This window comes from Microtus pennsylvanicus, chromosome 2 (assembly GCF_037038515.1).
Source record: "Microtus pennsylvanicus isolate mMicPen1 chromosome 2, mMicPen1.hap1, whole genome shotgun sequence".
In the NCBI taxonomy this organism is placed as follows: domain Eukaryota; kingdom Metazoa; phylum Chordata; class Mammalia; order Rodentia; family Cricetidae; genus Microtus; species Microtus pennsylvanicus.
The window spans coordinates 140,295,914-140,312,745 of record NC_134580.1 but is presented as its reverse complement, the minus strand read 5'-3'; the positions used below and the strand labels follow the sequence as shown (position 1 = coordinate 140,312,745).

The following is a 16,832-nucleotide window of genomic DNA, read 5'->3' as shown; positions in this document are numbered from 1 at the left end:
TGGGAGCCTAGGCAGTTTGGATGCTCACCTTACTAGACCTGGATGGAGGTGAGTGGTCCTGGGACTTCCCACAGGGCAGGGAACCCTGATTGCTCTTTGGGCTGACGAGGGAGGGGGGCTTGACAGGGGAGGGGGAGGGAAATGGGAGGCGGTGGCAGGGAGGAGGCAGAAATCTTTAATAAATAATTAATAAAAATTAATAAATTAATTTAAAAAAGAAAAGTCCAAAATTTAAAAAAATTTAAATCCAAAATTAAACTCCAAGGGTTATTTTTCAATAACTGCATTGTCCAGGGGCTGTAAAGATGGCTCAGTGATTAAAAGCCTTTTTATTGATTGCAGAGGACCAGAGTTCTATCCCAGCATCCAGTTAGGATGGTTCACAACTGCCTGTAACCCCAATTTCAGGGATGGATGCTTCTGGCCTCCATGGACACCCGCACTCACCTGCACGTAACCACTCACACATGCACAAACTTTTTTTAATCTTTTTTTTTTCTTCGAGACAGGGTTGCTCTGTGTAGCCTTGGCTGTCCTGGAACTCTGTAGACCAGGCTGGCCACGAAATCGGAGGTCTGCCTGCCTTTGCCTCCCAAATGCTGGCTGGAATTAAAGGCGTGTGTCACCACCATCCGTTTTTTTTTTTAAATCAGCACTTGGGAGGCAGAGGCAGGCAGATATATGTGAGTTCAAGGCCAGCCTCGTCTACAAGAGCTAGTTCCAGGGCAGTTTCCAAAGCTGCAAAGAAACCCTGTCTCGAAAAACAAACAAACAAAAAAATCTTAGCATATCACCCAATATTAACCATGGTCATCTCTGGGGAAGAAACTTATTCACCTGTGCCTTTGCTCGTATGCCCCCTTGACTTGAGTATTTGATTTCGTCCACGGTTTTGGGGAATTACTTTTGATAGCCAGTTTTTGTGTGCAGGTGTCGTGTGCATGAGCAGAGAAAACTTGAGGGTAATATTGATCTTTGATAAGAATGCGTGTTTTTACTTTCTATAAACACTTCACCTCCTTGTTTTTTTTTTCTCGCGTGATGTGAACACGACTGTTCTCCCCGTGGCTTTGCCGCTGAGGCCACGGTACTGCAGGTGACTAGGCACAGCTCTCCAGCTAGACAGCTCTGCAGCTCTGGGAGGGGCGCGGGCGCTGTGGGAACGGAGTCTGGAATGTGATGGAGGCTAAGAGGGTCGCGGGAATCGGTCCCTAGCTGCTGTGCTGCGCATGTGCAGTTCATCTTCATTGTTCGCTCCCGCGTCCCGCTGCGCTCGGAGGAATCCCTCAGATCCTCAGGGTCCACGCGTCGCTCAGAGACCCGGTGCCCAGGTCAGGCGCGCCCACGGGTGAGAGCCAATTTGGAGGGTTGCAGTGCCAGGCTCGGGGGGCGGCTTGCGTGCTAAAACACACCTGCGCGGGTCCTGGGAGGTTTCTGACCCTGACCCTGAGTGTGCTCCGGGCTGGTGGAGGTGGGCTTCTTCAAGGGGAAGAAACTGGGCTCGGACTTGGTGGTCCGGATAAAGTGAGCTGGGGCTCTAAGCTCCATAGCAACCAGCGGATATCAGAGCCACCTGCTGGGACTCTAAGCCCCATAGCAACTGGCGAGTGACTTCCAAGGCTTCATGGGATGAGCACCAAGTGCGATGACACCTGTCCGAGGCTGGCAGGACAAGGGCAGTGAGGGTTCTGTAACTGAAAAGGCTGCTCTCAGTTTCTTAGCTCAAGTTCTAGCAGTACTGCTGAGTCCCTACCGGCAAGAAGAGGAACCCGAGACTCAGTTTCCCCATCTGTACATGGGAGTTCTTCCCTGAACTTGCCTCTTAGGTGTTCTGGGCAGTGCCTGACATAGGTTTTAGCAGGGATGGTGGCATTTGCTCAGGATCTGGAAGTGGCCTTCGTCCCCTGTTCATTAAGCCCTAAGCACCATTTGGTTCTGAGATCACTGTTGCAACCCTGTTCTAACAGAAGAAAGACTGGGGGCAGGGTGAGGGGCGGAGTCTGCAAACCTCAAATCACAAGCTCCGTTCAATCACAAGCGCTCTCTCTCTCTCTCTCTCTCTCTCTCTCTCTCTCTCTCTCTCTCTCATGCTTCACGTGGCTCCTCCTCAAGGACCTGCTTCTTGGAGGAAGGAACCCGGAGTCTTTCCTAAGGGCTCCTGGGATCACTCTTCAATAAAGGCCAACGAGCCCTGCTGCCTGGGTCACCTGTCTGTGCCCACTGCAGTTACAAACTTAAGTTAGGCTTCCCGCAGTTTTCAGAGTCTGTACCAGAATCAGCCAAAGCGCTGAGGCCCAACAGCCGCTGGGTACAGAAGCTTGGGATGTCTACGGAGAGGAGAGGTCTCTAAGTTCAACTTTCTGTCTAGTTTGGGTGGTGTTGCCATTGGCCTGGACCTTCACTCTGAGAACCACCATTGTAGAGAGCAGTGATATTCAGGAGGGAGAGAGAGAGATTCAGCCAAAGCCTTCAATTCCTTGAATTTACTCCTTCCAGTCAGGTTCAAAGTTCTCTGGATCACGGTTCCTGTAAGAAAGAAGAGCACATCAGAAGCAGGACACCCCCCCCCCACGGGAGACACCTCCTCTCTGGGGTGCAGTGCTCCACAGCTGTAGGGCAGAGGCCCAAGAAACAGGCAGCGTCCACATTCAGCTTGTGAAGCACTTGCTGAGCCTTCTGCCCTGTGATGTCATCTCAGTAGACACCTGTCCAGCGGCAGCAGCGGGGCCAGCTTCCAAGGGAAGGAGGTGACGTGGGCCACCCACGGGAAGTGAACAAGAGGTAGGCTGCTTGGCAAAAGAGACTTCCGTGGGAGGAGAGAACAAGATGATGAGGAAGTGCAGGCAGATGCGCTCTCCCCTCCTCCTGGAAGCTCCTCCCACCACCCTCTTCTCACACTCACAGGCAGAACTAGACTTCAGGGCCGAAGCTTCCATTACCATCTTAGGGGCCTGTCATTCTGCTTTGTAGTTAGCAGTCCTTAGCTACACCATTTCTGGGGACAGACTGCCAGGGTTTGAAACTTAGCCCTCCTTAAGAATGGCTCTATCATTCCTCACCTCCGTTTCCTCATAGAACAATAGTGGTACCTACATCAGTCTCTGGAACCAGAACTGTAACTAGGTCATTATCATTTGCCTGCAAGTTACTTGCCAGTGACCAGACCACGAGCATCAGTGAGACCCCCTGACTCCCAGGCCTCTGTCCACATGTCTCAGCTAAGTCGAGTCTCTTGAAACAAAACTCAGTTGGAGACACTGAAACCAAGGAACGAATTTTCAGTCCAAGGCCCTTGTTGTCAGCAGTCCCTATACGTTCCTTGAGCTGGGATTTGAGAGGTGGCCCCACAGTTAAGAGCTCTTGCTATACTTGCAGACGCCTGCATTTGGCTCCCAGCACCCACACCAAGCAACTCACAGCCACCTGTAACTCCAGCTCCAGAAAATCAGATATTATCCCGTCTCAGTGGGCACTTGCACACATGTTCATACACACACACACACACATGCAAAACACACAGAAAAAATAGTTTAAAATAAATGATTTGAGTTATAGGGTTAAGGAGTTAAAATATATGTAGAAAAGTAAATCAACAGACACAACATCTTCGTTGTTAAATTGTTTTACACATGCTAGGTTCAATGTCACACATCCTTCATCTCAGAAACTTGTGAAGAAGAGGCAAGTGGATCTCTGGGTTTGAAACCAGCCTGGTCTATGCTGAGAATTCCAGTCCAGTCAGGGCTACATAGTGAGACCCTGTCTTAAAGTGAAACAAAACCTATAAATTGATTTACACCTTTTATTGCAGAAACATTCCAAACACACAAAAGTAGAAAACACTGAGTAATAACTCCTGTGTGTTACATGTCGAGCTAGGGACAGTTTTATTGTCTGTCCACCCCCAGCATGTACACGCACATACGTATATACACATGCACTTAAACACATGTCCGTACCCTTTCTCCTTCCCACCTTCCTTTTTAAGATTATCTTATTGTTTTGCAGTGTTTGTTTGTCTGAAACAGGGTCTTCCATGTAGCTCAGGCTGGTCTCAAATGCTGCATCCTCCTGCCTCTGTTTCCTGAGTGCTGGCATCATGGTGCTCGATACACTGCTACACTCTGTTCATAAGATTAAACCCCACACATCAAAGCAGGCAGATGGGCTGAGTCAGTTGCTCTAACCATTTGCTTAGCTGCTTCTTTCCCAGCTTAACCTGTTTAAACAGCTGTGCCTGTTTGCTGCCAAAGCCAAAGAGGCCATGATCACTGTGAAATGCTGGCAGGAAGCCAGTGCTGGCTTTTCTGATGACAGGCCACTTTCTCTGAGCTCCAGGAGGCGATAAGACTTCCTGAGCATCCATCTACCCACCCATCTGAAGGGTGGGGGTGACATCGCGCCCCCATGTGGTCATTTGTCAGCACGCACAAATAGATTTCTAGCAAGGCTCTGAGGACCTTGACAGTGATGGTTTGCCCTCTTCCTCTCCACAGCCGCTGCAGCTCTCCAGGGACAGATGGACATGAACACAGCCCAGGTGAATCCCCCGCTTGTTCCTCATATGAGTTTCTTTGCATTGTTGGTAACCGTGCTTCCTTTCCGGTCATTTCCGTTCATCTGACCACGTCCTCGCTTTCCTGGCATCCTGGTTTTGCTGTCTGTTTCAGAAACTGTTTCCACCCGTGACGTCACATGGACGCACACAGCTGTCTTGAGTGTTGGTTTTATGGAAACAATCTACCTGCTCTTCCTTTTCCCTTACGTCTTCCCTTGTGTAACACACATTTTAACCGTTTGTATTGTATCTTCTACCCACTTAAGCAATAATAATTTAAATTTGAATATGCATTTTCTGGTAATTTTTGCTTTCCTTTTTACGGCATACAATGACAAAATGGCAATAGTCTATCAGCTGTAATATGATTATTTTAAAATGTATTTATTTATGTAGGTGGTGGGAGGAGTGTATGCATGCCACGTTGTTCTTGTGGAGGTCAGAGGACCACTTGTGGGGGTTCTCTTTTCACCCATCAGGTCATGGGGGATTAAATTCAGGTGGGTAGTCTTGGTGGCAAGCTCCCTTTCCCATGGAGCCAACTCGCTGGCCCCATCTATAGTATTGTGTACAATGTTCCAGTCACTGTTAACTTCCCTCCCTGGATTACTTTATACGAGTCTGGCAGCATTATTGAGTACACACTTTTATTATACCCTTTCTACTGAGGGCTATAGACTGTTGGATCAGCTTTTCATATGACATAATCCCAAAGTTGCACCTTAGATGTTTGGTTGTATGGAGGCCACCTCGAGCCCAAGTTCTGAGAGCTAACTTTTGTTTTTTTATGTTCCATCTTGCCCACATGCAAAGCCTTTAAAATCTGAGTCTTTGCTCCTCTGGCCACTGGGAGCCAAGCATCTTCATTATCAACTCCAGCCCCACTTAGGTGGAAAGGGAGTTTGAGGCTCTCTTTGCTGGCCCCTGGTGCTGACGGTGCGGCTTCTCCTGAGAAGCAGCTGTTTTCAGTGGTTGATTTTATGACTTCATCCCAGATGGCTGCTGGGGGTGTGGCCTGCTTCAGCCTCAGCACCACTTCCTGTGGCAGCTGTCCTTCAGGCTTGGTACCCATGATTCCTGGCTTTGTGCGAGACTGACAACATCTTGCCTCTCTTGGGGCACAACAGCGCTCGCAGGCTGGCCACCTGCCTCCGTTGCCTCCGTTGCCTGGCGATGGGCTTTGTTCTCTTTGGGATTCTGCTGAGTTTGGATGGAGGCTGCAGTGCACATTGCACAGTGTGACTGCGGGTCTGCCCTCTGAACCTGAAATGCCCGTGTCCTGCTCAGTCCTGTGAATGAGGGAACGCTCAGGGAGTCTGGGAGAAAGGCCGTCTACAGTATCACAGGCACGGGGGAGAACGAGGAGTGGGTGGCTCTTGTGACTGTGTATCTGCTGTCACCTCCTCTTCTCACCTGTCCTCTGGTGTCAGATACTTCACCAGGCCATCATGCCTGCTCGTCTCTTCTTCCTCCAGTCTGTCCCCGCAGAGAGAAGCCCCGCCCCGGTCCTGAAGACCCCCCCCCAGTTCCTCCCCCATGTGCGTTCTTCCTAACTCCTCCTCTGCCCTGGCCACCCAGAATCCCTGCCTCCCCCTGCCCCCACCGTCTGGATCCCCTCACTTCCATCTCCTCACTCCCAGCTTCCATAAGAGGGTTGTCCATTAAGCATTCTGTCCTCATGCTTTCCCTGAGGGGGATGTTTTCCTATTTCCTCCAAACAACAAGAAAATACTTAGCATTTCTGTGCCCTTTCTTTTCTCATAGAAAATGCCCATCCTTATATCAACTTGGAGACACTGACTTGAATGTTTAAATATTCTCTTTAAAAACTTTATTTATTTATTTATTTAATTAATTTGGGGAGCGTGTGCCACTGTGCGCACGTGGAGGTCAGAGGGCCCATTTCGGAGCCAGTTCTTCCCTTCTACCACATGGCTCTGAGGACCCAGCTCAGGCTTGGCAGCAAGCACCTTTACCCACTGAGCCATCTTGCCAGTCCATCATTATTTTCTTCAGTATCTATTTTTTTTTCCAGCAGTGGGGACTGAACCTAGGGGCCTGCACGTTACAGGCAAGCACCCTACCACTGAGCTATGCCACAGCTTGCTCTTCAATATTTTAAACTCATTTTACTCTTTGCTCTCTTCCCATCTCAGGGCTTTTTAGGCTACAGCTTCTTGTTCCTGCTGCGTTTGTTCTGTGTTCCGCGAGTCCCTGCCCCAGCTCACTTGTTGGACTGTGATTCTCTCACGAGCCACCGGTCTTTTCTGTTTTCTGTGCCAAGGGAGGCAGAGGCCTCGCTGCAGCTGCCCAGGTTGCTCGGGTGACTGGCCTGCATTTTCTGTGCTGCATGGAGCTGAGTTTTCCGGCTAGCTTTCCTGTGAGGTGGACGCCTGGCCTGGGGCCTTGCACACGAGGTGCCGGGAGATGTCTTAGGATGTCGAGTGTGTATGGATTGAGACAAGGAGCTAAGAGAGAGGGGACCCCTCCTTTGACAAAGAGAACAGAATCGACTTAATGGTGTATCTCCCCTGAATGGCCCTGAAGGAAAGTAGTACCATGTCAGGGTACTGTGCATAGTCCTCGGCTCCTGACTGGCTTCGGAATTCTCACAGACTCCAGGGGACAACAGTCTCCTGCCTGTCCTAGGGAATGATTTCCTAAGTATCAATCATCAGGGGTGAGAATCTGCCCAGAAGCCTGGCAGTCCATTTGCCGATCACGACTCTGCTCAAACCCCTCCTCTCAACCTTCTGAGCCTAAAGACCTTACTAGGCCCTGCAGGGAAACCTGAGGCACTGCCCAGCCTATGTTTGTGGTGTGAGGCAAACAGGTACCCGAGGTGCCCTCACTGCTTGCCAGAAGCTAATAGAAAAGCCTGGCCTGCCCACAGCCCCTCCCTGCACTCCTCTGTGGGGTAAGCCTGAGGCTTGCTTCCCTGCTTCTCTCTCAAGAGCAGAAGGGAGAGGTGTACTTGACTCACTCACTCTTGAGACTGTCATTTCTGGGGCCGCTGTGGACCCAAAGTCCTGCTTCTGGTCCCCTTTTGTGCTTCAGGGCCTGCTCATTGTCTGCACGGGTCATCTGCCTTTGCTCCAGCCTCCATGTTCTTTGTGAAGGGTTTCCCTCCTAGCAGTTCTGGATGCTGTTGAAATAGGCCTGATCTCTAAACTGTGGGGTTGTCCCTTATCTCTCTTCATAGTCCAGACTTCTCTTATATCCACCTGTCACCTGGACATCTCTACCACATGTGTTTCTCATCCCTAGAGTATAACGCACCCAGGAAACCCCCCACCTCTCGGTCACTCCCTTCCTCCTTCCCCCTTTCTTGTCTCTCCCTCTCTCCATGTTGCATTCTTTGGTTTTCTCGGTCCCATATGAGGACAGTACGTGGCTCCAGCCCTGAGCCCACTCACTAGAGTACGTGACCCCAGCCCCGTCCACTCACTAGAGTACGTGGCCCCAGCACCGAGCCCACTCACCACCTTCAAAGCTCCTTTCTTTTGCTTCCCTGGTCAACTCTATGCAGACTCTGCCCCAGGACTCTCATCCCTACTGCCAAGGCTCTAAGGCTTGTTACCATAGTTACCAGTCTGTTACCACAGTCCTTTAGTTCTCACTGAAACCTGGTCACTCAGGGTGGGGTAGTCCTTTGTTGTAGGGTGTTTAGCTGTGTATCTGGATGAGGCCACTAGATGGCAGCAGCACCCTCTCAGTTTAGAGCGTGATGCCCACAGCTGTTGCCAGATACCCCAGGGAGGCAGCATCAGCTGTGATGGAGAACCAGTTACTCATTCATTCAATCATTTGTTTGTTTATAAATTCAAAATGTATATGGGTGTGTTGTCTGACAAAGGGTCCTGAAGAGAGCATTGGACCCCTGGAACTGAAATTAAAGATGTGTCAGCCTCCATGTGGATGCTGGACTCCAAGCCAGGTCATCTCCAAGAGCAGTCAGTGCTCTTGACCACCGAGCCATCCCTCTAGCCCAAGAATCAGTTTCTCAAGTCAATCTCCAATACGCTTCTGGAGTGTTGCTTTCAAAATATAAAATTAGTTGTATTTGTTGACTTGACTGTGTGTCTCCACTATCCAGAGAGATGATCCTCAAGAAGGGCTATGCACCCTGAAGAGTGAGCAAGCCAAGTCAGAGGCGTGTTGGGAAAATACTGGAATAGCTACCGCCTTTTGTGTGTGTGTGTGTGTGTGTGTGTGTGTGTGTGTGTAGTCCCCCCTCCCCCCATGGAGCTGCTGAGCTTTGGCTTGTGGACTGTGTGTATACACTGAAGACTGCCAAGGATGTACTGATGGAAGCCATTGGCCTACAGAAGAAATGTCATTTTCCTGATGTTTGAACTGTCTGAACCCCACCTGAACTGTTCTGGTCTAACCCGGTCCTCCAGTCTCCTCCTGCTGTACCTCTCTCCCTGTGACTCCTCTAACGTCAGCTGTCCTTCCAATTGTTCCCTAAGTGGTCTCAGAGCTTGCTGCTTGCAGGCAACCAAATCCTAAGCGAAAGGCTGGGAAGAGACTCGGATGGTGAAGTGCTGGCTATACACGAGGACCTGAGTTCAGATCGCCAGCTCCCGTGTTAAAAAAACAGGCATGATGGCATACACCTGTAATACCAGCACTGGGGTGCTGAGGCAGGGGGATGGCCGCTTGTGTGTGGGTGGAGGGTGCTCACTGGAGACATATACCTCTAATACCAGCACTGGGGGCAGAGACAGGGGGATAGCAGCTTGTGGGGGGGGAGGATATTCACTGGAGACATATGTCTGTAATGCCGGCACTGAGGGACAGAAGCAGGGGAATGGCAGTATTTGTGGGAGTGAAGGTTGCTCAGTTAGTACTGGGGAGATGACTCAGTGTGTAGAAGCACTCATCCCACAAACCTGACAGCTGGGGTTCATTCCTGAAAACCCAGGTAAAACTCAGGGGATGCGGCACAAGCATCAGTAATCCCAGTACGCTCCCTGCCAGGGGGCGGGAAGCAGAGCCAGGAAACCGCGGAAGCCCACAGCCAGCTGGCCTGCAGTGTCTAAGCTGAAGAGATCCTGTCTTAAAATAGGTGGAGAGGTGAGGACGGACATCCAAAGGCTGTCCTCTGACCACCACGCACACATCAGGGCATGTGTGAGTCTGCACCTTCACACTGGAATGAACATATATGCACATGGACTCACATTCTCATACACACATACATATACACACATCCACATACATTCATAAGAGACATCCACATATATAAGCACATACACACATACGCACAACATGCACATACATACACACATATATACACCACACACACACATATGCATACACGCTTGGTGACTGGTGAACTAAAGGAAGAAGTACATCTCCCACAGTTCCTTGCTGTCTGTATGCATAGGAAATATCAAGTCCATAAGATCCTTAAAAATGAGCTCCCAGGCTTACTTGTCTAAGTGTCCTCCACAGCCAGACCAGACCCAGGTAGACATTACTGCTTTATGAGTTAATCTGTGACTTTGGCTTTCCTGGTGTTTCTGTGTTGATGCCATTTCTCCTCCAAAGTGCAGCACACAGAAGCGGACGTGAGATGACCTTACGCTGTTTTCTGGTATGCAATGACAACGTGCCTTAGGTGTCTCCCCTCATTCTTTGTGGTGAGTCCTCCCAATTGAGCCCTACTGCTCTGTTGCAGGGACAAGTGTTGTTCAAAGATGTGTGTGTGACCTTCACTCAGAAGGAATGGCAGTTGCTGGATGCTGCCCAGAGGCACCTGTACAGGGAGGTGATGCTGGAGACCTACAGGCACCTGCAAGCCGTGGGTAAGCCCCGCCTCCCGGGCTGCTCCCATCAGCCTGTGCTCCTTACCTTAGAAGTCAAATTAGTGTCAAGAGTCAAGTTTTAAGCCTGGGGCTCAGCACTTAAGAGTGCTTGCTGCTCCCCAGAGGACTTGAGTTCAATTCCCAGCACCCACATGGGGCAGTTGCCATCTGCCTGAAACTGCAGTTCCTGGGGGCCTGAAGCCCTCTCCTGTCTGCACTCATGCGCACAGTCACTCACCCGGTGCCTGTGCCTCCAGTCAAGGACTCAGCCCTGGTCTGAGCAGTGACGAGATAAATACATGTGGCCCCCCTCCACCCAGGAACTTAGCCGGTGGCTTTGGTGAAACACACCACAGCCTCAGCAGTATGTACCCGTCCCTCAGGCCTGAGCAGTCTTGTCAAGCCTTGTCATCTTCTCGTCACAGGCTGCAGTGTAAACAAACCTGAGCTGATACGTAAGTTGGAACAGGGAGAAGGTCCTTGGGAATCTCCAGGTTGCAGCCTCTCAGGTGAGTTGATGTCAAGGAGGAGGAAGAGGGCAGAGCCTTGGTGGCCAGGGCAAGGCTCGCTTCCTTTGAATGTCTCTGTGGCGGAGTTGGTGGCTGGTGTGCTGGCCTAGCAGGCACAGAGCACCAGCTTTGATCCCCGCAGAGCATAAAAGGCCCAGCACAGCCCAGGTCTTTAATCCCAGTACAAAGGCAGGAGGGTCAGTAGTTTAAGGTCAGCCCGGGGCCAAGAGAGGCCCTGTCTCAAACAGAAACAAACAAATAAACAACAAAAAGAATATCTTTGAGAGGCTCTAGAATTTTCAAAGAGAAATGCTCACGGCCTGATATCCACCTGGAAAGTATAGATGTTCTCTGCAGGCTGTGTGTGGTGGCTCACATCTTTGATAGAAGAAGCATTTGGGAGGTAGAGGCAGGTGGTACAGCCTGGCTTACACAGAGAGTTCCAGGCCAACCAGGGCTATACATTAAGACCCTGTCTCAATAGATAGATAGATAGATAGATAGATAGATAGATAGATAGATAGATGATAGATAGAGATAGACAGATATAGATGATAGATAGATAGATAGATAGATAGATAGATAGATAGATAGATAGATAGATAGATATCAGTTTTTAGTGCCTTCCATCTGTGGACGAGTCCTTTGTCTGACAGTCTTTGTTCCCAGCTGTGTTTTATTTCCAGCTCTCTAGCCATTTAGTGGCCATGTTTGTAAGAAAACAAAGCTACTGATGTTATTTTCTTCATTCCCTCCCACTTTCTACTCCATCATGAGACTTTGTCTTCATTTTTGTATTACCCAATGAGAAGTCTAGATGAAACGCCTGCTTAAAATGGCTTCCTTTCCAGCAGAGTGTGTCAGAAAGCCCAGAATCAAGTCGGCATAAGACATGTGTGTGTAGACTCTTTCCTTTAACATTGTATTTTGATGTATAATATATGCTGACTTCTCATGTTCCTAGAAGTCCGGGGAGCCAATAACATGGCAACAAGCCAAGGAAATGAAGACGAATACTTGAGTCAAGTTTTATTTGTCAACAACAAAACACTAACTAAGAAGAAAAGCAAGGATCTAAAAGAAATAGTTTATCTGACCACAAACTCAGTGGCCTCAAGAGAAAGACACTGTAAGTGTCACTCAGCAAGCTTGGGAAATGTTGAAGGACTAATTACTGATAACACAAACTATGCAAAAAAGTTTGATGGTTTAGGAGAGTCTAAGTCCCTTGAAAGTAAGTGTGGAAAAGATCACATAGGAAGCAAAACCTGGGAAGCTGATCAAAGAAAGAGACCCCACAGTCCTTTCGAGGGTCTTGCTCCACATCAGAAGGCCTCGCATTTGGAGCAGCTTCTTGAATATTCAAATTCTGGGAAGACCTCAGACAGAAAGACAGGCTCTGTTATGCACGAGGCAGCTCACACAGGACAGGAGGCCTCTCAGGATAGTAAATGCATGCAAGTCACTGCCCACAAGCTCAGGTTCCAGTCTTTTCTAAGAACCCTTCGAGAAAGGAAGGCACAAGAGGCCAGCAAAGGTGGGAAATCCTCATATGTGAAGTCAAAACATGAACATTCAAGAACTCACCCAAGGGAGAAGCACTGTGGATGTGATACGCTTGAGAAATCCTGTCACGAGAAGTCAGATCTTACCCGACATGAAAGAGTGCAATCAGGAAGAAAGACTGGCGAACGCAATGCAAGTGAGGGAGCCTTAAGAAACTCACCCCACAGCCAAAATGGGAAAATGCACGTGGGAGAAAATTCGTGTGAGAAATATGGGGAAACCCTTCATGGAGAGACACGCCTTACTAAGAACCGGAGAACCTGCACAACAGAAGAACCCAAGTGTGCCGACAGCCACACAGCCTTAAAGAAGTCACGTCCAGCCCTAACTCAGAGAACTACCCCCAAGGAGAAAAACCGCAAAGGTAACGAATGCAAGACATCCCCGACCTCCGTCCTCAAAGGACCCAAATGCACTCAGCGTCAGAGACCATCCCTGGAGGAGGAGCCTGATGAGGGGGAGGAAAGTGGGAGGTCACCCCTTGGTGAAAACCAGAGTGCTTGCCAAGGTCCGAAAGCCCATGAGTGTCGCAGATGTAAGGAAAGCTGTGCTAAGAAAGCAGGTCTTCCCCAACACCAGAGCTCACTCCCGGAGAGCAAACCCTACGCTTGTCACGAGTGTGACAAGTCCTTCCCAGTGAAGGCAAACCTCACTGAACACCAGAGGACTCACACCGGAGAGAAACCATACGAGTGCAGCGAGTGTGGGAAGTCGTTCTGCCAAAAATCCGCCCTCAAGATACACCAGAGAACCCACACGGGGGAGAAACCTTTCAAGTGTAACGAGTGTGGGAAAACCTTCTGCGTGAAATCGAACCTGACACAGCACCAAAGGACTCACACCGGAGAGAAGCCGTACAAATGCAGTGAGTGCTGGCGATCTTTCTGCGTCAAGTCCAACCTCGTTGTGCATCAGAGAACCCACACAGGAGAAAAACCCTACAAGTGTCCCGAGTGTGGGAAAACCTTCTACGAGAAATCTGCCCTCACCAAGCATGAGCGGATTCACACTGGGGAAAAACCCTACGAGTGCAGCGAATGCAAGAAAAGCTTCAGTCAGAGGTCAGCTCTTACCAAGCATCAGAGAAAAAAACACAAGAAGAAAGCATCTTCCAGTAGCCTTCATGGGCAGACACCAGAACCGACGAGCGAAGCTCGCTGAACATCAACAAAATCCAAGGGTGGGCATGATGCTACCATGGCAACAGGTATAGGAAAGCATTCACTAACCGGTTATAAGTGATAGAAACGAGACAATTAATGTAGGATTGAAAGCATAAGAATGTTTCAAATACATGAATGCTTTCAACAGGTATACAATGTTGTTGAAGGAAAAAAAAATCTAAACTTTTAATGAATATGGAGAAAAATGTCCTTGTGGAAATATTGTCTAACTAGAAGTTATATTTCAGATGTGACGTGAAACTCATTACATGACAGATAACAGAACGCCATCTGTTCTTAACAGAAAATGAAATATGGATCTTTCATAACAAGGATAATTTCGGCTACTGATTCAGTTGTAATAAACAGCCATCTCTTGCCTACCCATCTTGATTTTCTTCAGCGTGTTCTCTCCTTTGCTTCCTAGAAATTTATTTAATTTTTTCCATAATAAAGAGGACATTGACCAAGAAAAAAGAACTACAGTGGAAAAGACCAAAAAAGAAAAAAAGTTTAGGAATCTAAGCAATGAAAGTAAAGAAGATGCCAGGAACAGCTAATGGAAGCAACACGAGCAAGGAATCTCTATGTCAAAGATGGGGGTCATTTAATGCTGAGTTAAAAAGATTGTGCAGCGGCCAGCAAGGTGGCTCGGTGGTAAGGGCTCTTGCTACACAAGCCTGAGGACGTCAGATGATTCCTGGAACCTATGTAAAGGTTGTCCTCTGACGCCAAACATGCACTGTGGCACACACATGTTCACATACGCGTGCATACACACACACGCATGCACACACACTAATAATACATACAGTAACATTTTAAACACACAAAAACCCTAAATCTAACAGCAGGTAGTTTGTAAAAGAGAAGAAGAGGAAGAGGAGGAAGAAGAAAGAAATTTAAGTCAGTTGAAAAGGGAATTTGGATATATATATCCAATAAAGTGTGACCTCGTAATGGTGAGTAGTGTGATTGTATTATTGAATTCAACTTCTATGGAATTTTGTCTAGGGGGAAGGTGAACTTTTAAATTAAACATCCTACTTATGACCTGGGTGCAGGCCTTTAATCCCAGCACTTCAGAGGCAGAGGCAGGCAGATCTCTATGAATTTGAGGCCAGCCTGGTCTACAGAGAGTTCCAGACCAGTCAGGCCTATGTACAAAGACCTTGCTGCAAAACAAACAGAACAAAGCAATGACAAAAAGCCCAGTTTTAAGATTATAGGGATGATGAACAGGGTACCAAGAGTGGTCGCACCTTTAACCATTTATCTGGACATGGCACCTGCAGAGACTAAGGATGATAGATATGGGCTGTGGAGCCACCCCAGTTGGGGAGAGAGAGCACACATCTCCAGAGAGTTGGGGTTGGGTTTCTCAACCTCCTGCCTCCAATCCGCTCACAGGTGCCCAACACAATGATGGTTTCACTTCTTTATTTCTCCTATTTTCATGTGTGTGTAGGAATATTTTGCATGCATGTGAGTCCATGTATGTGGGAATGGGGATGCACATATATGTCTGTGCATGTGGAGGTCCTGGGGTTAATGTCAGAAGTCACCCTGGATTGCTCTTCCTCTTACTCACAGAGACAAGACCATGCAACCAAACACAGAGTTCTCTTATGGGGCTAGTCTCGCTTGTCAGCTTGCCCTGGGAAACCCTTGATTCCTTTGGAGGTTGGAATTACAGCCCTCCCCTCCACATCTGACACATGGGTTCTGGGGATCCAAAACCTAGACCCCTCTTACACACCAAGACTAACTGCTGAGTCATCTCCCTAGCCCCATAGCTGTGTGGATCTATAATGTCTGAAAAATAAAAGTCTGGCTTTTCAAAGGAATGGATACACCACGCAGAACGACATCTCCTTTTTGGAGAGCGGAGAGAAAATCCCTAAGCCCTGGGAGCTCCGAGGCCCTGGTCACACCACATGTATGCCAGCCTGACTTCCCTTTCCAGATATTGTCCCACTCTTGTTAAAGAGAAACAAATTCTGTAACATCCTACCCCCTCAGAGAACTCAGCATCTTTGGGATTATTTTCTCCTCATCTACCTCCTCCTCTTTCACACGAAAGCTAAATGTGAGGCCGTCTGTGCACAGAGCACAGCGCAGGAAGTGACGGAGAGGATGTGTCTTCACCTGACTTTGGTCTGTCTCTGTCTGGTCTCCAGATCCTCTGGCTACCAGTACATAGAGCTCACTGGCTACAGGCACAGCGGTCATGTGGGGCTTCCATGAATGGAGTGGGGTGGGGGCAACTTTGGGCACTCACTTGTGACTTCAGCCCTTGCTTATCTTCGGCCATTTGCTGCTGCACTAACAGGGTACCCGAGGTTGAAGGGTTTACAGTGAAGACAAATTTATTTCTCACAGTTATAGAGGCTGAGTCCAAGACCAAGAGGCCAGAGAGTCTGGTGAGAAGCGTCTGTTTCATCCAGCAGCGGACAGTAGAAGGAAGAGTGGAAGGGAGAGGGGGAGAAAGGGTGGAGACAAAGCAAAGCCCCAGGCTTTTGCCATTGGTGTTAATTAAGTCCTTGTACCCAGAACACCCCACCACCACTGCACCATTGCAGTCGGATTAACTTCCCAACACGAGGTTTTGGGGAGCATAGTCAAAACATAGCAATGTTGGGTCTGGGAGTCACACAAATACTGAGGATGAGGTCACCAAAGTTAGATGCACAGAAGCAACTTTATTCCATCATCCTGAGGTACCAGAACTTGGAACTAGTCAGGACCACAGGCAAGTCGGGATTTACACTGTGACCCTGAAGAGAGGGGGTAGGTTCTTTTTAAAACAAAAGTCACAAGGCAGGGGCGGGGGCCGAGGACAAGGTATGAAAAAGGATTTTTACAATTTGAGCTTAAGTCCTGGGTGACTACATTCTGGGGATCTACAACTTTTGATAACCAGGTATCTGTACAAGCCTAACAGGGGGTTTGTAGAAGCTTGTTTACGTAAGTCTGTGCTTATCTTGACATAGCTCTTAACACAGTCGGAGTCTTAAACTTTTAACTAACTGTTGTCCCTGTGACTGAGAATATGGGACAAGGGTCACGCTATAGAAGAAGCTGGGCAGGTGGGCTAATGTTCAGACTTACCCTGGACCCTTCAACAACCCTCTAGGCTGGTTACACACCTACGTCATCCATCCTCTACTGTCCAGACTGCCCCTGCTACATCCTCACCTAACTCATAAGACTATATAAATCC

At 48.7% G+C, this 16,832-nt stretch overlaps 1 protein-coding gene across 1 annotated transcript; it reads left to right on the top strand.

Moving 5' to 3' along the window:
• The first annotated feature begins 1,113 nt into the window (after nucleotides 1–1,113).
• LOC142844517 (uncharacterized) lies at nucleotides 1,114–14,488 on the top strand. The gene is made up of 5 exons (XM_075963060.1): nucleotides 1,114–1,348; nucleotides 4,497–4,540; nucleotides 10,245–10,371; nucleotides 10,797–10,880; nucleotides 11,845–14,488. Exons 2-5 carry the CDS (start codon nucleotides 4,520–4,522, stop codon nucleotides 13,605–13,607), a joined length of 1,995 nt encoding a protein of 664 aa, XP_075819175.1. The 5' UTR covers nucleotides 1,114–1,348; nucleotides 4,497–4,519; the 3' UTR covers nucleotides 13,608–14,488.
• The last annotated feature ends 2,344 nt before the right edge of the window (nucleotides 14,489–16,832 follow it).

Coding starts and splice junctions, on each gene's coding strand:
- LOC142844517 (XM_075963060.1), top strand. CDS start 4,520: ATGGACATGAACACAGCCCAG. Junction 10,372..10,796: donor CAGGCACCTGCAAGCCGTGG/GTAAGCCCCGCC, acceptor TTCTCGTCACAG/GCTGCAGTGTAAACAAACCT. Junction 10,881..11,844: donor TCCAGGTTGCAGCCTCTCAG/GTGAGTTGATGT, acceptor TCATGTTCCTAG/AAGTCCGGGGAGCCAATAAC.